At 50.7% G+C, this 26,181-nt stretch overlaps 9 protein-coding genes across 9 annotated transcripts; 4 read left to right on the top strand and 5 right to left on the bottom strand.

The window, feature by feature from the left end:
* Positions 1-1,717: 1,717 nt before the first annotated feature.
* T310_5216 (Uncharacterized protein) lies at positions 1,718-2,488 on the top strand (the record flags this gene model as incomplete). The annotated part of the gene is made up of 1 exon (XM_013471924.1): positions 1,718-2,488. The coding sequence occupies one exon, from the start codon at positions 1,718-1,720 to the stop codon at positions 2,486-2,488; it is 771 nt and encodes a 256-aa protein (XP_013327378.1).
* Positions 2,489-4,270: 1,782 nt separating this feature from the next.
* Positions 4,271-5,449, bottom strand: T310_5215 (G-patch domain protein; the record flags this gene model as incomplete). Its single annotated transcript, XM_013471923.1, has 2 exons — positions 4,271-5,209; positions 5,309-5,449. The coding sequence occupies 2 exons, from the start codon at positions 5,447-5,449 to the stop codon at positions 4,271-4,273; spliced, it is 1,080 nt and encodes a 359-aa protein (XP_013327377.1).
* Positions 5,450-6,599: 1,150 nt separating this feature from the next.
* Positions 6,600-8,374, top strand: T310_5214 (Carboxylesterase; the record flags this gene model as incomplete). Its single annotated transcript, XM_013471922.1, has 3 exons — positions 6,600-6,821; positions 6,910-7,257; positions 7,313-8,374. The coding sequence occupies 3 exons, from the start codon at positions 6,600-6,602 to the stop codon at positions 8,372-8,374; spliced, it is 1,632 nt and encodes a 543-aa protein (XP_013327376.1).
* A 214-nt stretch (positions 8,375-8,588) lies between these two features.
* Positions 8,589-11,412, bottom strand: T310_5213 (Nop14-like family protein; the record flags this gene model as incomplete). Its single annotated transcript, XM_013471921.1, has 2 exons — positions 8,589-11,060; positions 11,116-11,412. The coding sequence occupies 2 exons, from the start codon at positions 11,410-11,412 to the stop codon at positions 8,589-8,591; spliced, it is 2,769 nt and encodes a 922-aa protein (XP_013327375.1).
* A 194-nt stretch (positions 11,413-11,606) lies between these two features.
* T310_5212 (uncharacterized protein) lies at positions 11,607-12,821 on the top strand (the record flags this gene model as incomplete). Its single annotated transcript, XM_013471920.1, has 5 exons — positions 11,607-11,661; positions 11,702-11,824; positions 11,883-11,943; positions 11,999-12,135; positions 12,196-12,821. 5 exons carry the CDS (start codon positions 11,607-11,609, stop codon positions 12,819-12,821), a joined length of 1,002 nt encoding a protein of 333 aa, XP_013327374.1.
* Positions 12,822-12,969: 148 nt separating this feature from the next.
* Positions 12,970-15,114, bottom strand: T310_5211 (Uncharacterized protein; the record flags this gene model as incomplete). The annotated part of the gene is made up of 7 exons (XM_013471919.1): positions 12,970-13,948; positions 14,001-14,122; positions 14,170-14,443; positions 14,493-14,638; positions 14,686-14,920; positions 14,977-15,055; positions 15,108-15,114. 7 exons carry the CDS (start codon positions 15,112-15,114, stop codon positions 12,970-12,972), a joined length of 1,842 nt encoding a protein of 613 aa, XP_013327373.1.
* Positions 15,115-15,638: 524 nt separating this feature from the next.
* T310_5210 (Pentatricopeptide repeat protein) lies at positions 15,639-18,245 on the top strand (the record flags this gene model as incomplete). The annotated part of the gene is made up of 1 exon (XM_013471918.1): positions 15,639-18,245. The coding sequence occupies one exon, from the start codon at positions 15,639-15,641 to the stop codon at positions 18,243-18,245; it is 2,607 nt and encodes an 868-aa protein (XP_013327372.1).
* Positions 18,246-18,720: 475 nt separating this feature from the next.
* On the bottom strand, positions 18,721-19,597 carry T310_5209 (Translocation protein (Sec66); the record flags this gene model as incomplete). The annotated part of the gene is made up of 3 exons (XM_013471917.1): positions 18,721-19,050; positions 19,123-19,433; positions 19,498-19,597. The coding sequence occupies 3 exons, from the start codon at positions 19,595-19,597 to the stop codon at positions 18,721-18,723; spliced, it is 741 nt and encodes a 246-aa protein (XP_013327371.1).
* Positions 19,598-20,335: 738 nt separating this feature from the next.
* T310_5208 (Adenosinetriphosphatase) lies at positions 20,336-25,465 on the bottom strand (the record flags this gene model as incomplete). The annotated part of the gene is made up of 3 exons (XM_013471916.1): positions 20,336-20,799; positions 20,858-23,311; positions 23,365-25,465. 3 exons carry the CDS (start codon positions 25,463-25,465, stop codon positions 20,336-20,338), a joined length of 5,019 nt encoding a protein of 1,672 aa, XP_013327370.1.
* Positions 25,466-26,181: the final 716 nt, after the last annotated feature.

Here is a 26,181-nt window from a genome sequence, read left to right as displayed (position 1 = left end):
AGATAGAAGATGATTAGCCATATTCTCAACAAAAGCAGGTCGAGGAGGTAATTCACGCTTATCTAGGTCCAGAATCCACTTGACAAGCGTTTCCTCTTCATTTTTCGGTCAATTTATGAGAATTTGCACGTTTATTGACTCTTGCAGTACGCCCATGAAGCCTGTCGGAGAGAGTAGAACGCGGGACATCAAACAAATCAACAGCTTCACGAATTGAAGAAATTTGGCCGTTATTTATGGCAAAAATTGCAAGTTGGAGCCTGCCCCCTTGCTCAATTAATTTTTTTTGACTTTTCAGTGCGAATTTGTGGCATAATCGCGTGTTGAATAGCTTCAATTTCTATATAGGAGACGCGTTCGGAGGTGGTGTCCGGCTCGGTGGTGTGTCCGGCTCGGGGGTGGATTACGTTAACTAGTTAACTATCACCGCGAGAACTGTACCCGAGCTGTTGGGATTTTGTCACTGAGAACAATCGTTTATCTGATTTGAGTTCTTCCTCATTTTATTCTACACTCGATTACGGTGGCCCGAAACCTAACGACAGATGTATCGTCATTCGAGATGCGATATCCAAAATGACCGCAGTTCTTGGGAATTTCATTCGACGCAACGCAATTAGCGACCTCGGGAGACTTCTCCAAATTAGTTAGAACAAGCCAAACACGTGCGAACTGTGATGGTTTTGTCCGACGAGTCAAGAATATATTACCATCCATCTTTTGATACAATTCGGCCCTTAGAATAAATAACGAGCATCCTGGTCCTTCAATCATTGCCCGACCGCCCATGGATCGCAATCTCACCAGCGTCTTAGGTGGGCGAGTCTTCAGCAGCGTTCAGCCAATCGCTGCAGATCACGATGCCACTGGGGGATCCTTGCTGCCACGTGATTGGCGGCGGCAGGATGCAGATCTGCGTTTGCGGTTTCATCGGAGTCTCCTGCAACCAGATCGAGCAGCATCGCCAGAAAGGCCCCATCGCGAGCCCTGGTTGTGGGCCACGCCGTGATCCAGGAACCATATCGCAGCGGATCCCGCTAAGAGCTTCCACTGCAGGAAAATAATATGCAATGTTCCGCAGTTTGGTACAAAGCTGAACCAAAAATGGCAAAAAAAGGGCCAAAGAAAGGAGCACGGATTCTCCTAATGTGCGATCTCCCAGACCTCCTGCGTTTCCACGTCTCAAGCTGAAGGGATCGTCATGCATAGCCAACGTGTTTCAGCTTCATGACCTTGAAGTGGCGCTTTCTTGCATCTCACAATGCGAGCTTATGCTCAATTAGCCTTGTCCCGACTCGCCAAGGCACTAGATCGTGCAATTTCCCTTACGTGCCAATCATCTAATCTCGTCCCATCGCTAAGGCCCAGCTGCGAAGGTTGATCTGGTGGGACTTTACGAGATTAGATGAGCTGGATAGCGTTAATGCCGGCGCCTTATAGTTCCTCCTCTGCTTCTTTTGATAGGCACGCCGGGAATCCAGGAATTACAAATAAATAGCCGTCTCTGAGACGAGCAAACCTTGGGCTGAGGGGTCGTCTCCTCACCTTTGACAACAGATCTCTTATTTAACCTTTGGGGCCATCTCATCACAACCCAGAGTACTAACGACACGGAACCCCGAGATTCTTGCTGGGCTGTTGCGCACAGTGTAGCAGCAGCCCAAGACTACGACCTCTCCAGCCGATTTCTTCCAACCCGAGATTGCCGCCAACCAACATGGCAGCAGTTCAGGGCCTACGTCGTCCGGGAGCGTCACTACTCACCAAGTCCAAAGGCCTCCCATCGAGGCCAGATGAAGCTATCCCACCAAGAAAGGCAGTAAATCCTGCAGAGACTGCTAGCGCAGTACCTCCGTCTTCTAGCCTCCCGTCCAATGGTTACCGGTCGCCCGGCGTGGAAGAGAAAAGCCTGGATGCAAAACCATTGCCTACTCCCCCCGAATTAAACACCGTCAGGCAACCACCGCGAACGTCGTCGCTGAGTCGGCGAGACGAAGAGGGCCCTCGACAGATTCCTGCCAGTGTGCCTCGATTTTCGAACCCGGGCTTCCAGATTTCACCGGCCAGTGAGGAAGTACCGCTGGACGAGTTCATCCCAGAGCCAGAACCGGAACCTGAACTAGAACCAGAAAGACAGCCATCGCCGCAAGAACCTTCCAGACTTCCAAACGGCACACCGGTCGAAGGCGACGAAGGCAATGAGGTTAATGACCCCAACGCGCCCTATGTTCCTCCACTGCCTGAGCCTATGATCATACCCCCCTTGACCAGGGTTCACTACTCCTGTTACCAGTCGCACCGTTCCATGCCCGTGTCGAACAATTTCTGGTACGCGGTGGCTTGCATGACTTGCCACAAAGTCGATCGGGAAATTCGCCATCGCTGCACATTTTGCTGTCTGCGGATCTGCAGCAGTTGTTTCCAATTGCTTCAGAAATGCAAAGACCGCTCGCTGGCTGAGCTTATGTCACAAATCAAGACCTCATGATCATGCGCGTGACACATGCCATCTGTTGATTTATCCTAGTCAACTCGATATGTTTACTTTCTTGATCCGTTCTCAATGGAACATTACCTGAGCACGTCGAGGTGCATTGCTCCTCAGAAGACTACGGAAGGATCGGATATTAGTCCGGATTGCGCAACTTCTTCTTGATGTCAGGGTAATCCTAACGCTCGGGGGTTCTTCGGCTCGTGTGCACACTACGGAAACCAGGCAGGATCTCAGGTCAGGTCCTGTGTTTACGCCCACCAGGACGACACATGTACGGGAGCATCTATCGATCAGAGTGGCAACTTATTCCAAGGACGCTACACTCTAATACCAGATGGTATTGCGCTTGCATGTGATATGCACGACACAGCGGTCAGGGCCCGGTCCCTGTGCTCGGTGTACGATAAGAGAAGAGCTGGAGTCGACCCGCTGTCTCGCATATTATTTGCATATACCCAACATATGCATGCACACGTACAAACATACATGCGCTGGCATTATTTCGGATTATCTTTCTTTTTCTGGAATTTGTCCTACACTATATGGATATGGATTTGTATATAACAACCTGGTTGTACGTGTACATACATACGCGGCAGGATGTGTATGGACATGATGTGTTTAGTTTCGGTGATACCCAGGCTAGCAAAAAAAATGAATAAATTATTAAAAAAAAAAAGAATAAGGAGGGGTAAAAAAAAATGAAAAGAGGTAGTAGGTAACGCTGGGACGATTAATCTGTTCCCAATTGGATAATGTTTCCCTCGTACTAGTCCTGCATGCAGGTGATCATCAGCCAGCCAGCCACCAGCCAGTGACCGACTGACGTGTCTCTCTTAGAATTTAAAAGCTGCATGCGATTCTTGGTCATTTATTTATTATTATAGAATAATTAGTACATTATTCAGCAGGATCAGAACATATATATTTTTGCCAGACTGTCGAGCCGTACATAAATATTAAGGCCGCTGGAGAAAGAAAAATAGTAAAAGAGAGAAAAAAAAAAGAAAGCCTCTCTGTGCTAGTAATATACTCAATACATACTAAATAATTTAAAGTGCATATATGTGCGCGCATACAAAAATGGACTTTACTTACTGTCTTCCTAGTACAGTACAACTGGTCGATGATCATTTACCAGATGTGGTGTGATTATTTGATTCGATTTGATTTGGGTGAGCAAGAATAATGAAGGATGAAGGAGCAAGTATTACTCCGAAGTAGGTTAATATCCTTATCCTTATCCTTATCCTTATACCCTTTCTCTCTCTTTTTTTTTTCACTGAGAGTTGATGTTCTTGGTGATTAGGGTATGACCAACTAAACTATGTACTCTGTATGCATATAGAGGTTAAGTGACATGGAAAGGATGGCAATGGAAGTGATTTCCAAGATCTATCTGTATGGAGTAGAAGTTGCGTTTTGTCGATTCAGGCCAGGGAAAACTGTGTTGATCTCTACAGAATAGTATACTGGTCTTGTGAGCAGGAAAGACATTCTAAGGAGAGATTGCTAGTAATTAATGATACATTGATTCATGTGCATCATTCATAGACCATCCTGATGCTAATCTACATAATGTATGTACATGTATGTACTGTACTGTACTGTACTGTACTGTACTGTGTGAATCTTCATTAGCATGCTCTTTCTATACCTGCAGTCAGTAAGAAGCCCAACAAGCTTGTTGCTCATCATACAAGAATGCCACCCTCCCGAACGCCAAGGCCCAATGCCATTTGATCTAATCAGAAAAAGAAAGAAAATGTAACGTGTCTAATCATGATCCTCCTCTGTCACTCCAGGACAGCCCTCCAGGTCGTCCGTCTCGTAGCGGTATTTGCACCAGAAGCAATACCGGTGCTTCTCGCGCAGGTACATCACCAGCCTCCGAAGCCGCTCCTTCGCGTCTAGGGCGTTGAACTCGTCCAATTCCGGATCCTCTTCTTCGAGTTCCTGCTCGACAAACGAGGTGTCCTGTGGATCGAGCCCGATAGCGCGCTTGTCGTCACGATCGAGAGTGGCATCTTCATAGCCTGGCAACCGTGGATTTGGAAAGAATGACGATGGTAATGAGTTCTCCAAAGCCTGTCGACTCCGTAAAGCACGTTCCCTCTCCTCACGTTCTCGGACAAGGCCGCGATAAAGAACGTTGATTTTCGATGTTGGTTTGATCTTGGGTCTTTTGGCAGATGGCTTCTCTCCAGCATTGGGGTCAGTATCCCGGCTGCCTTCCGTCTCTTCCACCTTGTCATTCTCCTCTTCCGCCTCTGCATCCAGTTTCTCTGCGACCTGCTGCGCCGCGCGGACCTGTGCTTCCGTTCTTCGTTCTTCGCGCTCCAGCCTCATCCGCTCTCTGTACTCTCCCTCTTCTGCCTTCGTCTTCTTGGCCACTTGCTCGGCTTCTTCTCTAAACTTGCGCTTCCTCTCGCCATCCAGTCCAATTCCCGCCCGATCTTCCTTCACGACCAGGCGCAACGGTTCCGCACGGGATTGAACCCAGTCACTGGCGGTCGCTGATAAATCTCCTTGAGACGAAGAATCGTCATATGTCTGTTTCCCAAGACGGTCTCCCGGCTTGAACCCCAGCTTAGCCATCATCTTGAAGCCCTTGTTCGACGGGTCGAGGACGCTCGAGGAGAGCGCATTTTCGCGACGGGCAGCTTCCTCGGCTGCGCGTTCGGCTTTCGACGGGACTCTGGCTCTAGCTTCTGCCTGTGCATATACAATCGAGTTAGCTGCGCGTCTTGTCAAATGTTTGGTCCACAGAAGGAAGCAAGAAAGAACAAAAGAAGTGATTTAATGAAAGCCCACCTCTCTTTGCTGTCGAAGCTTCCGCTGCGTAAACGTCTCTTTCTCTTGCGGTTCCACAATCGTCATGGACATGTAGTCCTCTTCTTCGTCGTCCGCAGCATCTTTTGCGCCTTTGGCATCGTTTTCACGTGTTGCCGGCATGTTCTGGCGATTCGGAACCGTTCAACCGCGAACAGAACAGCGCGCTGGATTGCGTTTGCTTCCTGACTGACCGGCCTGGCCAAGCGCGGACGCCGGACAGAGTGTGGCGGATGCCGATCTGCGGGCTAAGATTACCTTAATTCCCCGACGCCAGATCAACTGGGCTAGTTCTTACGCCGGACAACTGCTAACAGCAAGTTAGCAACTACGCGGAGCTCATGACTCGGAGTCATGGGGCGAAAGTCATCATGTCCTCCATACTGTCGACAAATTCTCGTCCTTGGCCGCTTGGCGAGGCTTCATCCGCCCACGTCGTTCGCCAAGCCCAACGAGCTCCACAACTCGGCCCCCTCTGTTCGTTCTATGCTCTCCTTAATTAATCAAGGTCCTCGATGTTGACAACAGTTGAACAGACAGACCTGCAGTCGGCATATTTTCCGCAGTGGAATGTGCCCGGCATGTCGATGATCTGCTGAGCCGTCCACATGAGCGTTGATTGGCCGGTTTTGGATTGATTGGATTCCTGTCCGGCAGCGACGCGCTCCTTGCTTAAGTTGCTTGTTGACTTTTCTACCTTCTTAGCCGTGACCCATCGTTGGGATAATATCCATCCATCAATCATGTCTGTACGAAGCTATCGTCCAGCCGGTATGGCTGACTGCAGAGAGCTGCGCCGGTTATGCGGAATGGCCGCCACGTTCGACGATCTGGCCCCCAAGATCCTCCCTGTTTAGGCCTCCTGCCTCGACATGGGAGCGCCGTTGTCGCTTGTCTTTGCCGGCAAGCCTCAGTTGGCCCTTGTAGCCACCTTCCGAATGACTTCTGATCGTCCTACATTCCCTTTCTCACCCTTGTTCGCCTCTGTATTCGCGCGCTTGTCCCCACATCAGGGCAGTCTCGTGGTCTTGCCCAGATGATCGCGTACTCCTTCGGCTTGCCTCGAACGATGCCTTGTCTCGAGCTTTGCTTCCTTCAATATCCCAAAGGGGCTTCGTTTCCCCCACACAATTCAGGCCGGACACATGCGGCTGAGGATCCTGGCAGTCGGCATGCCTTAAAAGCACACCTTAAAAAGACGGGATGTGCTGTTACTTGAATCGTTTGTCAGGTTTCATCGCGTGTCGTCTTTTCTGAAAGGCGTGATTTCACGATGTTGTCTTTCAGATCTCTTGTTCTGACCTTCTTCTGTCTCTATGTGGTTGCGGCAGACACAGTGGTGAACCTGGGCTATGCCAGCTACCGGGGAACAGCTCTCTCGAATGGGATCTCCCAATGGTTGGGAATGCGTTTTGCTGCACCCCCAGTTGGAAAATTGCGGTTTGCAGCTCCTCAAGATCCCCCTGTTATGAAGGGAATCCAAGATGCCACAAAGGTACAATTACATCTTCTGCTGCTCCGATCCTTTTTTTTTTTGGTACCTGTCTGCTCTGAATGGAAATACGGGACTGACAAACAGCTAGCATGGGCCTGTATGTATTTCTACAGGGAAAAAAACCATCCCTAGTGGACAATCGGAGGACTGCCTCTTCCTGGATGTCTATGCTCCTACCAATGTGAAGAAGTCCACCAAGCTGCCTGTCTTCTTCTGGATTCAGGGAGGGGGATATAATGCCGATTCCAACGCCAACTACAATGGTACCGGTCTGATCGAAGCCTCCGGTATGAATATAGTAGTCGTAACGTTTAATTATCGTGTTGGTCCCTATGGTTTCCTTGCGGGAAAGGAGGTCCAAGAGGGCGGAAGCTTGAACAATGGGCTTAAAGACCAGATAAAAGCGCTTGAATGGGTCCAGAAGTATATTGCACAGGTACTTCCCTTCCTCCTCTAGTCCGAGAAGGAGTTGACTGACCGTTTGTCTGAAGTTTGGCGGCGACCCTGGCCATGTCGTGGTGGGAGGTGACAGTGCTGGAGCCGGCGCAATAACCCTCTTACTGTCTGCTTATGGCGGCGACGGTCAGCTGGGAAACTTATTCCACGCGACAGCCGCGGAGTCCCAGTCGTTTGGGACCGTCCTGACAGTCGAGGAGAGCCAATTTGTTTACGACAATCTGACCGCCCGTACCGGTTGCGCAGATAGTGACGATACATTGGCGTGCCTGCGCAGCCTCGATGTAGCGACGCTGCAGCGGCAGAACTACAACATCCCGTTTCCAGGAGCGGAGATACCACCGCTTTTTATGTATGGGCCGACGATTGACGGAGAACTGGTCCCAGACTACACGGACCGCCTGTTTCAGCAGGGACGTTTTCTGAAAGTGCCCGTTATCTTTGGGGACGACACCAATGAGGGCACGGTCTGGGTCCCAAAGAACACTTCCTCCATCGCAGAAGCCGACACGTTCATCCAGGCCCAGTTTCCCTTCATCAAACCTGACCAGCTGGACCGAATCAATGCCATGTATATGGAGGGGAATAACTCCCAAACAACCACCTACCCTGACTCGGGACCCTACTGGCAAAGCGCGAGTAACGCCTACGGCGAAATGCGTTACATCTGCCCGGGCATCTACGTCTCATCCGTCTTCGCCCGATACCCCGAAACCAGCAACAGCAACTGGAATTACCACTACGCTGTCGAGGACCCTTGGGACGAGAAATGCGGCTACGGGGTAAAACACACCGTCGAGGTCAATGCTATCTGGGGGCCCGAGTACGTCAGCTCTAAAGCTCCGTCATCGTATTTCACGACCAACGCGCCGATCGTTCCTGTCATGCAGGGATACTGGACCAGCTTCATCCGCACGTTTAACCCCAACACATATCGCTACCCCGGCAGTCCGGAATGGAAACCTTGGGGGACCGGTGGTGGTGGTTATAATCGCATTTTCATCCAAACTGGAAATACGTCAATGGAAATTGTGCCCATGGATCAAAGATCTCGATGTGCTTACTTGTCCTCTATTAGTCTGGATCTCAGGCAGTAAGTAGATGAATGCATGGATGGATGGATAGACGAATGGATGAATGGATGAATAGTGTCATGAATAACAATCATGTGAGACCATGCCAAAACTTTTGTGTTGATGATAATTGATACACACCATCGTCTCAACCGGACGACATGTTCTATATACATGATATAACCAAACCATAATAAACAATTTAATTTCAAGTAGTCGAGATCTATTATTTTCATTGTTATCGCTTCCCTTGTCTCCATCTCTTCTCCCTCTCGTAGGCATTTTTCTCTCTCCCTTCTTCCCCCTGGATCTCGGCAATGAGGCGTTTGAACTTCTTCTCGTACTCCGCATCGCGCTCCTTCTTCTCGCGAAGGGCCTCCCGCGCAAGGAAATTGGCGTCCTTGCGAAGCTCCCGCAGGGCGCCCTTGCGTTCGCGCTTGTACTCTGCCTTGAGCTTGTTGATCTCCGCGCGCTCGCGGTTCGGGTCGTAGTGCCGGTCCGGGTTGAAGTCCTCCTCGAACTTGGGGATCGCCGTCTTGATGGCGAGCGGACGGTGGTTATGCAGCAGAAGAGGACGTCGTGCCAGTCGTGCCTGGGAAGAAAGCTTATCGAACTTGTCGAGAGTAGACACGATCTGATCCTCCAACACGGTTGGGACTCGTTTCGCACAGGTACGTCTCAGATGCCCGAGAACGGTTCGGGCCGGTTCGAATATCTCATGGAACGCGGATTTGGCGCTCCATAAATCGGCAGCATAGTCGAGAAGGGAGATAAAGGTCCCAACCAGACTAACTTTGAGCTCCTCCGCGGCCTGTGGGGAGAGATCTTTCGCGAGAACATCCCAGAATTGGGGTTTTCTGAGCGTGGCCCCTGTTGCACCGTTCAGCCGCAGGGATTTCTCGGGTTGTCGCAACAAGACAGGCCCCAAGTTCTCCTTTACCGCCGATGGCGAAAGTATGCACAGCGCGTTCAGGCAATAGTTCATGAATTCCGGCATATATCTCTTCGCAAAGCTTTGGTACTGCACAACCAAAGTGGCAGCGTAGGCCCCGGTAGCTAGGTCAGAGAGATCATTAACAGTACTTTGACCCAGGTATCGAGCAAGAGAGAGGTTTGCCGGCGTCACGACAGCATGGAAGTGGTCTGATGTCGGGAAAATAGTCAGAACCCCAGTCAAGATAACTAGATCTGCCGGTGATAAATTCAATGGTCGTTCGGCAGACATGGTACGGAGGTGAGCTCGGAATGCTTTGGCCACGGCTTCACTGTTGCTTTTTGCCATGGAATGGATATGCCGCAGCAGATTTTCCAATATGGCAAATGGGGCACGCTCTTTCCTATTCGCCAAGTATGCCACATGTTCAACGAGGATGGCAGAGAACCGGGCTAGCTTTGCCTTGTTATCGCTGTGCAAACGAGGGTGATGCAGCGCTCGAATTCTTTGAATGACAAGCGGCAGATCCTGGATTGCAACATCTTTGATGATCTCAAGGAAGTTTTGATGGCTCTCCGGACAAGGGTATGTATACGCCAAGTGGCCATTCGCTGTGTCGGAACGTTCAGCTGGAGCTGAACTTGTTTTAGTGGCGTCGTCAGTTGGCTGAATCAGATCATTGATCATTTCATCATCTTCATCTTCATCCTCATCACCTTCTTCTTCTTCTTGCTCCTGTTCCGACTCCTCGTCCTGCTCTGAAAGGTCTTCATCACTCTGAATAAATGAGGCGCTAGACCTGGACTCCATGTCCACAAGATCTCCGTCAATAATGAAATCGTCCTCGTCCTCGACGCCATGTTCTGGGCGCGTATGAATCCCGTTGGCAGGCTGAGAGAGACCAAAAGCCTTGGCATCGTCCGGTACCGACTCCTCCTCTGACTGATCCCCATCGGCCTCAGCCTCTGAGTCGCTCTCTTCCTCGCCGCGCATTCGCCGAAGACGTTCCTCCTCGAGGGCTTTCAATCGTTCGGCCTCCTCCTTTGCCTTTTCCTCTTCCGTCTTTGTACGATCCGCCGGTTGGGACCGCTTATCAAATGCCATTTGCTTGAGCCGTCGATCATATTCTTTATCTGCGGCATCCTTATCCTTGCCTTGTAAGGGCGCTGCAGGATCAGGTTTCAACGACGCGGAGGGATCCTCCTTCGGGGGCTCCGGCTGAGGCGGTTTGGTACCACGCATCGCCTCAAAAAGATCAGGAAGGCCCTTGTCAAGCTGGTGCCGCAATTCAGCATCGTCTTCCTTAGCCTTCTTTCGCTCGGCTCTGTAGAACTTGGACTTGGCGATGATCTCCTTATAAACCTCCGCCTTTGACTTTTTCCGCTGTGGTTCTTCTTCGTCTTCTCCTTCAGGAGCAAGACCTTCCATATCGTCGCTATCATCATCGGCAGATGCACGTTTCCGCTTGCGATTCTGCTCGCTTTCCGAGAGATCGCTGTCGGATGCTTCAAGATCATCTTCATGGAAGTCGTCTTTTACCGCCTCGTCATCAAAGGAAATGGATTGCCCCTTGTGTGTAAGTTGAACCTCCTCTTCCTCGTCCTCTTCCAGATTGAACATCGACTCCTTCCTGAATTTCCTTTGGCTCTCCCGAGCAAACCGCTCGGCGGCCTTCTCCTCGGGAGTCATGGTCGGGTCATTTTCACCAAATCTGCGATCCAAAATACCACCGACTTTGTTTCGCGAATGTAGCTCCTTGAGAAGCGTTTCACGTCTCTGCCGACAGCAGTCAGAATTTGCATTTGTGCGGAGTCCATCTGGTACACCTTACCCGCTCTTCTCCCAGTGACTTGGTCACAGCCGGTCTCACATAACCCGCAGTTCCAGCTTTTATAGATGGGCCATCCTTAGTTGTCACATCGAACTTGACGCCTTTTACCGGTGCCTTAACATCAAAGGGATTGAAGCGTTCGCGGATTTGTTGTAGAGCTGCAGCGCGCTGGATTCGGGCCTGCGCACTGGCACCGGACTTCGCATTTTGCCGTCGCTTCTTCTTGGACTGCGGAGGCCCAATCAGCCCGCTCTCACGAAGAGAGGCCTTGAGCTGTTTGAGCTGAGAAGGCGCCATCGTTGTGTCTGGAGAACCTGGCAGACGGTGCGGTAGATTTTTGTGATTTTGGTTCTAAAAAATTAGTGCTCACCGCCTCCGCAGGGCAGAAATTCTGCCGGTGTCACGCCGCGCGCCCAAAAGCTTGGACCTTTGCTCGCCGCTAACTCCGCATCTCCGACTCCGACGAAGACACCCCGCAGGCGATGGCAAACATGGAGTCGCTATACAACAATCGCATCCTATGGCTGTGTCTAGGTAGTTGCATTCGTGGGAGGTTCCTTCAAATGGATTGATCTAATTCGTGCAGGGATAACGCTTGGGTATTTTGCGGCGCGTGGGATCGTCGCAGACCTTCACCGGGTCCGCGAGTTGACGGAGATCAAGCATGACGACAATGAGGAACGCATGATAAGTCAGGGCACTGAAGACGGTATGTAGATCTATTGTTTTAAGGAATTTCCTGACATGCGACTGACTCTCGAACGAAGCGCTCAAGCTCGAGACCCTCCAGAAGCTCTCCGAAAGCAGCAACTTTGATCTCCGAGCAGCGTACGATCCATCAAGGAGTATCCGGCATGTGTGACCTGTTCTAATCATTCTCTAGGGCTCTTCGAATTGTGGCCGAACGGTCAACCAAAGGATCTACGCGGGATTTGCTGCTGCGAGATTTGGCAAGCAAGGACAAGGAGCGACGAAACAAGGCTCTTACCGCTATGCACTTTCTGGTTTCCAATCGTGCTCGTATGTCTGACACGGAGATCCTAGTCATCGTATGAAACGATATTAACATCTTCGCCGCAGTCGCGCGATCGGCCGTACCTAGCAGATTAAAAGATCTCCCGACCTACATCGCCCTTGTCGACTGCCTATGCAATTTTCTCGAAGAACATACCGAAGAAACCGGCACAACCGAGTCCCCCATTCTGCCAAAAACGAGACCGCCCGGTGAAAAGAAAGCGTTGAGCACGCTTAATATCATCCTTTCAGAGAATATACCCGCTGCCCTGGAAGCTGGAATCGTCAGTCGGTGGCTCTGTAATTATCCTTTCCCCTGCCTTCGCGAGACGGAACACCACCGCCGTGATGTTGTCTGGCTCATGAAGACCTGGTGGTCTGATGATTCAGTCATGAGCTCGATCATCAACACGCTTATGTCCCACCAGGATGGGATTCGGCAACTACGGAAATATGGCCTAATGGGCAGTATGATGGAAAACGATCATGACGATTACGATGGAGGCAGTGATGTGTGGATGGTCGACGGCGATGACACTGCAGGCTCAAGACGCGTTTCGGGACGGCGCCAACCCGATGAAAATGCAGAGGAGCAGGCCCTCCGGAGGCGAAGAAGAGAGGCCATGGTCTTCAGTGAAGGAGGGCGACCTCTGGACAATGACAACATAATCCAGCCGCCTCCTAGCGAGTGAGGTTAATGGACGTCTTAAGATGGCGTATACGGTTGGTCGATCGACTTGGTTTTCGATGTTTGACTACGACTCCTTGATTATACACATGATACCCCAGTCTGTTGTAATTAGCAGTGAAGTGACATTGATTGGAAGTTAAGTCTTGAATTCAAAGCCCTCTCCAAGCCGATTTGCTCACGTGGTCAATCTTCTTGCGGCTGCCTTTCACCATTCCCAAAGCTTTCAGTTCGGACAACGCTCGATAAAAGAGCATCAATGCCGAACGCTCATCGCATGACTCTCCTTCTTCGCCGCCTGTAATTGTATAGAAGGCCCTCCACAGGTCATAGATATTCACCAGAGACCCAGATTCGAGGTACAACTGATAAAGGATGGCTGTCTCTGGCTGTCGTGCAGAGAGGTGCCCCTCGACTTTGTCGGATGCTGAGATCAAATAGTCGAATGGACTAGACAACGCCCGCTCGATAGCGAAACGGGCTCTTGGCACAAATGTATCCTTGAGAGGCTTCTTCAGGTCAAAGACGAAAATCTCGTTCAGAAACAGTTCCTGTGGGTTAATTAAGTTCTGTGCCAGATATTCATCCAGAGCCTCGTAACACCTCTCAACCAACTTAGTGTACTGGGTGTCTTGCTCCGACAACTGTGTCTGGGTTCTGCTTAGATTGACCCGCTGTTCGAAAATGGTTGTCTTTACGGTGGCGTTCTGGTCATCATACTTGCTTCGCAGCGGTCCCGCTGACCCTTGGGATTTCACAAGGACAGCTAGTTCCTCTTGATACCCTTGAAAATCAGGCACATTTCCTTCGCAACTCTGCAGGGCAGTCAAGAACGTCGAAAGACCTTCCGAGTCCAGTTTTTTCATCGCGACAAGAACGTCTTGGACCATTGATGAATTCCGTAATTCCCCAGCAACCGCCTGAAGGGTGAGCTCTGTAGCGCTGCTCACTCTGGGAAGTTTCAAAACTCGTTGAATAGTCAAAATGGTTTTGACAGTACGAAATAGGCTTCCCATCTTGTACAGGCAGGTTTCCAGATTCTTCATCACCTCATCGAAGAGGAATTTATCGTCACTTAGCAAATTGCGCACGTACTCGGAATTCCCAGCATCGAGCAAACTCTCGCAAAATCTTCCGGGTGTTAGTAGAGATAAAGCCTCTTCCGAACTGCATTGTCTCTTACCTGCGGAAAGAAGGCAAATTCCGAATTGCCTCACACAATTCTGTCTGCTGTAAAGTAGCAGAGATGTCATCTGAGAGAAAGACGCTCAAAGGATTTGCAAAGAAATGCGACATGTACGCATACTAGGCTTATTAGAAAGATGAATTGAAGTATCCTCAGATTACCATACCTTGACTTCTCTAATAAATCCCTCGGGGCTTTGAAAGTAGTCCCTTGCTCTCTCAAAGAAAAAAGAACTCAGGTGCGGGCCGATCCAGAGCTTCACATTCTGGCTTGTCTGCACCGAGTTGTAAATTCGATCGACTGAATCCCCGGCGTCATGGATTTCAAAACATCTGCCTTCCAGCAACGCTACTATGGATCGCGGAAGCCTCCCTTCAAACAACTCGATGGAGGTTGAAATGCCAAACAGCAAAGTGAAAGGTATCCGATCAAGCCAGGAACTGAGAAGCATATTAGTAACAAAGAAGCAAGCGGGAATTTTCATCATACCTAATTAATGAAAGGAGATCATTTAGGACACCTTGGTCGAAGGCCTCGCTATCACGGAAGGCTAAGACCAGTTTCTTAACACCGCGATGTTTGACGTATTCTTGCAATAGGTTCAGATCATATGGGAGAAGTCGAGGTCCCTTAACCTAAGATTAGTCACGATTCCACTTTGTTAAAAGACAAGTATACATACGGTGCTGTCTGTGAAGAGCTTCTGGTAGCCTTCATTGCCTTCTGTATTGGTGACGGCAGTTCTAATGATATTCTTCAGGACTGTCTTCAGGTTGGGCGCGTCTCCAGACTCCAGCAAGACTACTTCGCCTTTCTTTTCCTCAACCAGACGAAGATGAAGCCTGCCAAGGAGCCTGGTCAGGGCGGTTACATTGGATCCAATTGTAACCAAAGCCGTGGGAATACGGCCGCTATATCTAGATTTGAGGTGAGGACGCCTGCAATACAGAATACAGAAAGAGCCTCCACGTACGTTTCAGGGGATGCCGTGTTGATGAAACATGCTATATCCTCCAAGATCCCGGAATCCAGTTCCTGGAGAATAGCCTTGACTAGCAGTCAGTGGAGGTCATCATCAGAATCGTAGCCTACTTATATACCAACCTTGCATCTCTCCTCCTGTTCAAGCCATAACTGCTGGAAGGTCGTTTGCCTCAGCTTCACGAGCTCTGGACTCTCCTTTCCATTGAGGAGTGGTAAAAATGTCAATGAGTCATCAGTCAGCTGTGAACTGTTCTTTGAAGTCTTGCGTCTCTTGGAAGACCGCTCTTCCTGATCCGCCGCCGGCGGCTGGTAGATATACACCCCCTTTGGTTCCTGTCAGCGTCCGAGAGGCGTAGAAGACAGAGCGGGGACTCATTCTCTGTACCAGGTTATCTATCCCATTCTTTACCTGCTGCGGACGATCATCGTCGTCCAGCTCCATTGTGCAATCGCAGATATATACTTCAAGAGTAGCTGGCGCAGGGTGTAAATAGGCTCGTCCATTGTCGTTTGGTCGCGTTTAGTGGCGATCCGCGGCCGCGGATGCTAACCCGAAAAGGGCTTCCTCCTGCAGCATCGACTCGTTTTGCAGGAGCAATGCCCTCTCGCTATCTCGCCGTTCTGTGCCCATGACGTGAAACTGTTTTCTTCATGCTCCGTCCGATTTTCCAGGGAGCTCAGTGGTATCAGCATGCGGCTTGCGCAAGCCATTTCTCCTGCGCCTCGAAACCGCCGTTGCGCCGTCCATTCTCCGTCATAGCATCGCGCCTCGTCGATTATGGCGACCCCAACGACAAAGTCCGCTTTTTCGAGCAAGACACCCGGGGAAGCAGGCGGAGAATTGAGGTTGACCCGGATGCCGAGGGACGTGCTGAACAGGAGGAAATGAAAGGCCATCTTGCGTCACTAGACCGAGAGTTGGAAATTTTGAGACAGGGACCGTATAGTCCGAACAGTCCGTTTATGAAACAGCTCCCGGAAAAGGACAGGGCCATTGCACTCGAGGCTCTTCGGAAATATGAAGCTGAACATGGCAAAGACGACGAAAAAATTGGATTTGAAGAAATCTTTGACAAGGAACTGGACGATATGCTTAGAGAGGAGTTTGAGGGTCTAGCCAGGGAGGAGGAGGAAGATTGGGACCCGACGAAGCCTATCGCAGAGCCAGAGCGTGTCCCCGCGAAGAGAAGATTTGAAGGGAATTTGAAGGATGCGCCAGCGCACCCTTACGTGGATCGATTCAATGAATGTCTTTCGAGAGTCGTCGACGACTCGAATACTTCCACCAGACACGAGCTTTGGAAATGGTATCGACGTTGCAAGCAAACGGTTCCATCTTTCCTTCAATCTATAACAGAAGAGTCCGCACACATCCTCTGGGACTCTCAGTTCCGGGATGAAGTCTCTCCTTCCACTCGCCTGTCTCATCTACGGACTCTTGTTGAGGATATGCGGTCGGTGGGTAGGACGCCATCCACAACTGAGATGCTCATGTACATCGAAGCACTATACGAGGGAGGAGCAACGGCGGAGGCGTTGGATGTGTGGGAGGCGCAACAGGCCGCTATCAGTCAAGGACAGGGAGATGTGGATGCCTACTGGAAGCTAGGAGTCCGACTCTTTGCTGCCCAGGGAGACCCTCAGAGGGCCCAGGATATTGCGTTTGCCTTTCTTCTCAACGATAAATCCCGTCATCCTCGTATCTTGATTCCAGTGATCATAGCATGGGCCAGAGAATCTGAAAAGGCTGCGGCGGCCAAAGCCTGGACTCTGTATCTCCAGCTCAAAACGCTTCTGGGCCCTGACATGACGATGAAGGATTACGATTCGATCAGCATCGGTCTTTTAAAGGCTGGCAAAGTTGATCTCGCCGTAGCAGTTTTCAAGGATATGATGGTTACGGGGAAGGATCCCTCGAACGACTCTACAGCACTCTACAAGGCGTCCCTTGGTCTCGCGGGGAATCTTCAAGCTTCCAGCATTAGTGAACATGACGTGAACAAGGTATCACTGTCGGCTTTGACGATCTTACCACGGCAGTTTCAAAACAAATTCTTCTATGCCAGCTGGATGAAGAAGCTCATTGGAATGGGGGAAATTGACTCAGCCGCAGCAGTGGTGGAATTGATGTATGAACGTGGGGTAAAACCAGATGCAAAGCATCTCAATGGCATAATCGGCGCTTGGCTTCGACAGGGAAGCGCTACCGCCAGAGATCAAGCTGAAAGGCTAGGTTGGGCCATGGTTAAGCAACGTATCGACTTGGTTTGGCAGAAGGAATTTTCAAATGCCTCCTCCGACGCCCCTTCAAAGCCGTCTGTTCCTGATGATTCAGATGGCGTTCGCATTCCGAAGTTCATGCAGAGGACACTGCCTCAAGCGAATATAGAGACATTCTCTATTCTCCTTCTCCATTATACTCGCCGAGGTGATGATGACATGGTGAAATACCTAATCAAGTGCCTGAATGATGCCCGGATCAGACCAAATTCATATTTCATGAATCATCTTCTTTACGCCGAGCTGCGGAAGCATGATATACACGCTTTGTGGCAGAAATACAATGCTATGAAAGTCTCCGTCCAACCTGATCTCGAGACCTTTGCTTGCCTCTGGGACTGTGGCAAGCTTCAGTACGATCCTTCCAGAAGGGCGTTTGATGCGAGTTTTCCATCTGCTCGAGGTCTCTTTTCTGAAATGATGCAGTGGTATTCCAAGCTCACACCGCGCGGCAAAAGGACTGCCCAGGAAGAGTTTTCGAAAGATATGTATGACCAGATCACGCGCTGCTTCTGTCTTTCGAAGGACCTTGCCGGTACACTTGTCGCACTGTACGCGATGAGGGATATGTTCGGGTTTTTCCCGGACGATGACACCGCGCGCATGCTGGTACTACAAGTGGCACGGATGGCTGGCGTTCCTCCGGGCACACCCAAGCAGAGACTGCGCAGGCTGTCCACCATGCCCAGGGCTAAAGAGAACATAGCGGAGGTCAACAAGCTACTAGAGCTGTTAAGCGAGCGGAAGGCATCGATGCTGGAAGCTCAAGGCTTGCGTGTCGAGCAACTGGACGACGAGGAACGGAAACAGTATCAACTCGAAATCATGGCCGATCTGCTCGGATCCGTGATCGAACGCACAACGTCGAGTCCGGAGGAAATGAGAGATCAGATCACGACTGCCACGAGGGACATGGGCGTCGAAGGTATCGATCTAGGCCCGTATTCTCAAGGAAAGGAAATCACACATAATCTATAGCTTCGTGGGGGGGCAGGGTCCACCTTATTTGTTCTTCTATCTTCCTTCAAATGTATAATATACTGAATGAACAGAGCACTTTATTGTACTGCACTGTATTGTATCTTTTCTGTTAGGAAACCATTGTCATGAAACTGATAGATTTCCAATTGAGTCATAAAAGACAAAGGGAAGTCATTGTTTGGCAACCTGTAATTATCTATGTATACAAAGCAAGGCCTGATTCATCCTTTAAAGTCGCATAGGAAACTGTCCTTTGGTTAGAATTAAAACCATGGTATATTAGTACAGAGAAAACAAACATACAACTACATCGAACATTTGACCAAATCGACATCTAATGCCAGTTTTTCCCAAACACAAAAAACGTATAATAACCAGATACTCATACCATCTCAAGTCTTTTTGCACCGAAAATGTATCAAATCTAATAGAGCCTGTGATCAGCATTATTACTGGTAGCACCGCATGTTTCTCATTTCTTCCCCTTCTTCTTCTTTTTTCCACTGGGGCTGCTGGTCTCAGTCCCGGTCACCGCCGGGCCACCAGCTTCAACCAAGACCGCATCATCGTCACTACCGGCAGTCGTCGAAGATTGCGTTGTCGTCTTCTTCGAGCTTTCTTCGTTCTCCAGCTCTTTCATGAACCCTTCTTGAATGCTGGCCTTCTTGCGATCCCACCATTCTCGCTCTTCTCCCACCTTGGACTGGTATTCTTCAATGCGCTGACGGAAAACGATGTTACTGTCCATCTCTCTAGCAGATTGGAAGATGGTCTGGCCCCAGTTAGGGACATAGGCATTAGCCTAAAGATCATGATAATCAGCAAAGCTTCCGGCATGAACACGCGCGAAACCGGCGACTGGCAGAAAGCTAACCTCTTGAACGACATCACGGACTTCAGCCTCCATCTCCTTCTCTGCTCGTAAGAATCGCTGCCACAAGTCATCACCCACACTACCCCGTTGTAACAGCAACGCTAGTGCCTGCTTCTGATCTCGGATCGCCATTATACGGTTTATGTCCTCCGTCGCACGCCGCAAAAGTGCAGCCTTCAGCACTGTCTCCGGAACAGCAGGCGCCTTTTTCTCCTTGCCGGATGACTGAGGCTGATCAAGATGCAAAAGGGAATAGTATATGTCTCTCTGGAGGTGAGAGGGAAACCATGGTTCCAGGGACGCTGCCTTAGCTGTACGCGGTCTTGCGTTAGTAATTCAAAACATTCAACAACCCCCCAGAGGTAGAGCACGTACCAGCTTTTCGCTTCCGGTATAGGGACGAGAAGGTTGCCAGAGATCCGATAAGGATGCTCAGATAGGCGAATGGCACGGCAAGACTGAACCAGTCCACCATGTCGAATTTTGTACGCGTGGCTAAAGAGAGGAATTAATCGTCCGATCAAACAAGGACCGAATCAGGGAGTGAAACTGAAAGCCGAAAAACTGCCAGTCGCATCGACAAATAAATATCCTAAAGAGGAGGGAAAGAAGACAAGGAAAGGCAAAAAATAGAAGAATTGGCAGGCAGGCTACAACCGGGGTTTGTTCAGGGAAAGCAACATAGCTCGATATGCTAGCCACGGACTTATCTCACTATCGGGAAAGGACAGGCTGGTGTTAAGCAGTGCCAATGCGCACCCGCATACTTTCCAGGATTGGCGCTTGGCAATGCTTACACTTCGTAGCGCATCCACAACACCAAGATATTGTGAAATCAGTTAACCCGACCATACTATCTTTTTTAATATTATTGTCTCTGGCTTCTAAAAAAAGAACAGCTATTGGAAATTGAAATAAGAGAAATACGGGAAAGTGACCTCTTTGAATTAGCTATTCATTCACTGTCTAGAAATTCCCGCTTTCTACATCTCATGCATGGATACAGAGAATTCAAGAACAATGACAAATAATATGCTTGCTGAACTCAAAAGAAAAGATGCCAAGGAAGATCTGGGTAATAACACAACCGCCAGAAACACAAACACAAACAAACACTCAAGCCATCCGTTCTAAAACCATGATATGCACTGGCTCCGGATATACAAAAAAAGAAAGAAGTAAGACGTAACAATCAATTGTCACAGGCACCCATCTACTGCATTTGGAGCCGTGATGTGCCCAACTGCCGGGGGCCCAGCTGCTCCTTGGTCTTCTGGCTCATGGACGCAATCTCCTGGTTGTTCAGCATATCTTCCAACACCTCATTGAATGTATCCTTGATAGCACTTGCGACCTTGGTCCTATCCCACTCTCCTCGCATCTTCCACAGGCAATCCATCAATTGGCTATTAATCTGCTCCAACTGTTCCACCGAACAGCCGCTTGTCTGTTGCGTTAACTGCTGGTGAAGCTGTTCCACATATCGATTATCAATGACAAGCTTTGGAGCTGCTTCTTCGTTATTAAGGAGTGACTGGATATTGGAGTACTGGTGCGACTGTTGTCTGCTAGGATCCCCGAAACGTGGCACTGGAGGCTGTTGCGATGCATGCTGGAAATGTGACTTTTGCTGCGACTGGCTTCCATTCGGAACGCTTCCTTGGGAATAGGTCAAATCTAAGCCATTTGTTAGTATGGCGCCTGAGACATTCGACAGGCTTGACATGTTACTCACCTTGCTGGGTGTCCGGAAGATGTTCCTCCTGAGATATGCGGTCAGGATACGAGGTAAGATCTGGATATTCGGTCCGCGGGCCACTGCCAGCCGCTGGACTCTGTGTGTAAAGCTGGGGTCCAGTGGATTGGTCCGACGTCTTCTTGTCGGAGGTGGTCTGCGTGGTGGAAGCATCGTTCGCATAGTCGCCCGGTTGAGATCCAGGTGCCATCGGAGTCATGGGCCCCTTTTGAGACAAACTGGAGAGGCCTGATTCTCTCCGGATCTGTTGGGAAGGGGCAGTATGAGAAAGCGGCGGCTTAGGCTGAGCGGACGGACCAAATGAACTGTTCGCTGTCTCCCGCCCCCTGTAGTCCACATCATCCGAATTGGTCATGTATGTATCGCCATCTCCATCTCCTCGAGAAGGGTGTGAGTCATTGCTAGTTGGGACATGAACCCCGCCCTCGTTGAGATCGGAACCGCCACCAGGACCGTGATATCCGTTGGTCATGAAACTAACGCTGGATGGGCGCGATGGAGTGGTGGGCCGCGCAGCCTGGTTTGACGGACCGTTGGAAAGGGGCTGGCCCAAGACGACAGGACCCGAAGAGACGCTGGATTCCGTATTTCCATGTGGCACGTTGGAAGGCGGTGGTGCCATAGAGTTATCGCCTTCTGCTGCCTTCTTCGCTTTCTCCATTGCGAGCCTTTCTCGCTCAAGTTCTCGCTGGTAGACATTCTCGCATTCAGCAACCAAGGCAGGATCGGTTTGCTCGATAGTGGCAATATCGACTTCAACGTTTGACAACAGTTCATTTGCTCGTAAAATTCGTTCCTGATCTCCAAGCTGGCGGGCATCTTTGGCCAACCGTTTGATGTCGGCAAGGAAGTCTTTCGGTCGCTTGTAGTATCCATTGGAAAGACGCTTCTCAATGGTCACGATCTCTAAATTGTAGTAGAATTTTCCAGACACAACTTCCCGCAAACCAGGGACTCCATGCTTGTCGTAATCCTTCTCGAAAGGACGGAAGGTCGTCCTCTGCTCTACCGGCAGATCGCTCGTTACAATTTGAGGATCGTCCTCCTCAAACAGATAGCGAATCTGGGATTCGTCAATCACACCGGTTCTGAACCTTTTGTACTTCTTGATCTGATCCATGATAGGTTGGATCCTGATCTTCAGGAGATTCAGCGTCTGGCGGTCTTTCTTCTTTTGAGCTTTCAATTGCTCCTTGGTTGGCGGCGTCGGAGGTTTCGGCGGCGGAGGCGGTGCGACCTCTAACGGCTCCAGCTTTCTTCTCTTGCGGTTGTCCGGGTCAGGGAAATCGGCTGGTGATGTCTTGACGTATTCAATTAATTTCCCAAAAAACTCATAACGCGCCGAGTGGTCCGGAGGCGTCAGAACGTAAAGGTTCTTCTTGGAATAACCGAAGAGCGATTTCAACATTCCTGCATCAACCTCTTCATCATCTTCTTCGAGAACACCAAGAAGCAAGACTGGCTCCGTCGGCGGAATGGAACGAAGCAGACCAAGGAACGTCGAGATCACGGTCTGCCCAACGGTATTGTACCAAGTTTGGACATTGGGGATATAGATAACGCTCGGCTTATGCCGCTTGACCTCAGCGAAAAGCTGGACAACGGCGGCTTCCGGAGACCTCGTAGAATCACTTAGGAGCGTTGCGAGATCGAAGGACTGTACATGAAGCCCTTCAAAATGGTGCAAAACAGCCGCAGCTAGGTACTGTTGACCCATGCCTTGCAACCCTCGGATGAGCAGTCGAGGTCGGAATACTCGTGATGTATCGAACTCTTGCTGCATCTGTTCCCTTCTGAAGCTACCGCCGCCCTCTGGCTCTTCAAACTGAGCCTCCTCCAACGCGGTTAGTTGCTTCCGCAGTGGTAGAATATCAGAGAGGATCTTCTTTATCTCGGTGAGAGGGTGACGTAGCAACGGTTCCACTGTTTTCGGCAACGGTGACGCTCCAGAAGATGTCGATCTCTCCGAGGAAGGCACCATCTTTTTAAGCGACATCATGAAGTCTTTCGGCGTGACTTCGATCGTCTTCGGGTCGATCAGCAACTTTTGACTAGACTGGTAGATTTGGGGATACCGCCGTTGCACCGCGTTGAGGGCAGCCTCGGTGCAGAGAGCGCGCAAATCTGCACCTCCATAGCCCTTCGTCAACTCTGCTAGCTCATCCTTGACGTGGTCAGGGAGTGGTGGATCCCAGCCTCGAGTGTGGATGTCCAAGATGGCACGTCGACCCTCCTTGTTCGGAAGGGGAAAGTAGAATTCACGGTCAAAACGGCCAGGTCGACGAAGGGCAGGATCAATGGAGTCTGGCCGATTTGTTGCACCAATTACAACCACTTGGCCTCGTCCATCCATACCATCCATGAGAGCCAACAGAGTCGACACAATAGAGGCGTGGATTTGCTCTTGTTTGCTCGATCTCACAGGCGCGAGTCCTGTTTTCCAGTCAGCATGGTAACGTTGGGAACACCTGTGCCAGGAAGCTCACCATCGATCTCATCGAAAAAGATAATACTCGGTTGCGTCCTACGAGCCTCTTCAAAAAGCAGACGAAGTTGTCTCTCAGCCTCCCCGACCCACTTGCTCAGCGCGTCGGCGCCCTTTCTCATGTAGAAGGTGACCTTGCGACCTTCCGAGCTCACGCTGTTTGCCAAAGCACGAGCCATCAACGTCTTACCTGTTCCCGGAGGTCCATGGAAGAGAACTCCTCTGGGGGGAACGATGTGGAACTTTTGGAAGATCTCCGGGTACAGTAGTGGAAGGGAAACCATCTCTTTCAGTTGGTCAATGTGTCCTTGCAATCCACCAACACTGTCAAAATTGACATTAGGGTCGATTCCAAGGGGGTCAGAATCAGCTAGAGCTTGTTTATCTTTGATTTTGCCAAAATTTGCCGGAGTTCCCGAAAGACCTTGGGCAGCAGCATCAGCGCCGTGAGTCTGGGCCGGGGTCACCAAGCTCGGTCCTCCGGGACCCTGAGTCGAAGGCATTCCAGCACCAACAGGGCCTCTTTGCATAGTCTCATCATCGCTGCTGTCGCTGTCCACACCGGCAGTCGCCCCGGGCACGCCACCAGGCGGACCCAAAACAGCTGCTGTTCCAGCCCCGCCGAACGGCCCCAAAGTCGAGAACAACGTTCGCTGGTAACCGCCACCTCCGCCGCCTCGACCACGGCGTGAAGGAGATTCGGCGGGCTCGTTCTCTGCTTCCTCGATTGGGAGCGCAAGATCGGGACGAATAAGGCGGTAATCGACGTCCTTCCGGCTACGGCGAGGCTTGTTTTCATAGATAATCTCCGGTTGTGCTCGGCGTCGAGGTCGATCGCCTTTCAAATCTTCAAGCTCCTCGGCCAATTCTTCGGCGATGTCCACGGCCGCCTCGGAATCTCCACGTCCACGCGATTGGGATTTCCTCTTACGGAGACCGGGACGTCTCCCGTGACTGCTCTCGTCATCATCATCACCGGCCTCTCCCTTACGAGGTGACACATTCGACCGCACCGAATCAGAGAAGTCATCATCGTCCGTCTCATCTTCGGTCGGCTCAAAGTCACTTTCGTCTTGTTGCTTGCGCTGAGAGGATCTCGCGGGTCTTTTGCGAGTGGAACGAGGGGTTCGTGAAACTTCCTCTTGCTGCTCTGCTTCCTCAGCGGGCGCTTGCCGACCAGGTCGATTCCTTCTCCTCGTAGTTGGGCCTTCATCATCGTCATCTTCTTCTTCCCCCTTCGCCTCACCGTGCTCGGACTCTGGGACAACACCGTCATCTTCCATCTCGACCTCGGCATTGTTCCCGTCTGTTTTCTCAGCGGCGGGCAGGCCCTCCTCGAAATCCCCTTGAGGATCGCTTTCTAGTATCTCCACTTGAGAGCCCTTGACTTCTGCAACATCGTCTTCCTGTTGTCCCTCCTCGTCTGGCTTGGCTTGGGCGGAGCTATCTTCTTCTTCTTCAATTGTACTCTTCGCGTGGACAGTTTTAGAGCCGCGTCGCAGTCGATGTAACTGTGGTTCTGGGCTGCGCGTGCCTCGCTCAACGGTTTCCACATGACGTCCAGAATTCGTAAGCGCGTACATATCCTCAGATCGATCACGGGTATGCCGAGTGATGCGCCGGGTAGGTTGTTGTGGGACATCAGGAGCTTGACGCTTCAATTTGCTGATCTTCAGAGTAATCACATTGCTCGCTTTGCTCCGGGTTGGGGGCTTCGCCTTCTCCCGGTCATCTTCTTCCGCCTCGTGTTCCTCTACCTCATTGTCCTCTTCGCTAGAATCTTCTTCCTTGTAAACCGGCCGGTTCCGGACAGCTTTCCTCAGCGCAATTCCTCTCGCATTCTTCTCCACATTTTCATCCTCCTCTTCTGATTCTGGCAACGACAGTTCATCAACCTCACTCAAGATGTCGTCAGAATCCAAATCATCGTCGGAATCTCGACGCCTTCTCTTCTTCACGGGCTTCGTCTTCTTCTTTTTCTTCTTGGATCTTGTCGCCGAATTCCGAGACGAGCGCACAGGATGGTCGCTGTAATCAATGTCATCGGAGTCGGATTTATTGGCAATCTCCTCTATCGTGCGTTTGCTGGCTGACCGCGCCATGATGGGCTTTCGGTGTGGAGTCCTTTTCAAGATCGCCATAGTCAGAATGTGCGAGGGAAGAAGATGAGAAATGAATGTAACTAAAGGAGAGAAGAGGGGAAAGTGTGGACTGCAAGGAACACAAGGCGTGCGTTTTAACTTACAGTACCAAAGGAAAATGATGGCAGCCACTTCAGACTCTAACACACAATCCCACCTATGATACAAGACAACAGAGAGGACGCATGAGTCGGGAATGCAACTCGACTCCGTAGCAACTCAAACAACCGCCGTCGCGATGACCTTTTGAAGGAAAGGCCAAGCGCGATGCGCCGACACGGCCGCGCCTAAGGGGACAGATCGCTAAGTACGGCGACACCCAGCCAAGTCGTGACCGCGATTGTCCAAGGCAAACGATGGCGATAAGATGCAGACAAGCTTTGCCGTCGGACAGCTCTGTACAGAGCAACGACGTGCACGAGTCGCCTATGTCCGGAAAGCGGGCACCAGCGCAGGGCGGCTGGAGGAGCTTAGGGGAGCGAGCGAGACTATCTGCCCCCAGCCACAGCGCGCCTCCCGACAACAGCGCTGCCGCGGCTGCCCAGCCACAACTATACCCCGATGGGGCTAGGGCGCAGCGCTTGCCTTGATCAGGTGCGCCCAGACACGTGTGACGCCGCACCACTGCAATGACTCGCCACAAGCTCATTGCTTCGCAGCGCTTTTGAGATCGTTTT

Source organism: Rasamsonia emersonii, assembly GCF_000968595.1.
Source record: "Rasamsonia emersonii CBS 393.64 chromosome Unknown ctg1118621760255, whole genome shotgun sequence".
Taxonomy (NCBI): domain Eukaryota; kingdom Fungi; phylum Ascomycota; class Eurotiomycetes; order Eurotiales; family Trichocomaceae; genus Rasamsonia; species Rasamsonia emersonii.
Note: the sequence above shows the minus strand (reverse complement) of the source record. Positions and strands in the feature narration are given on the sequence as shown.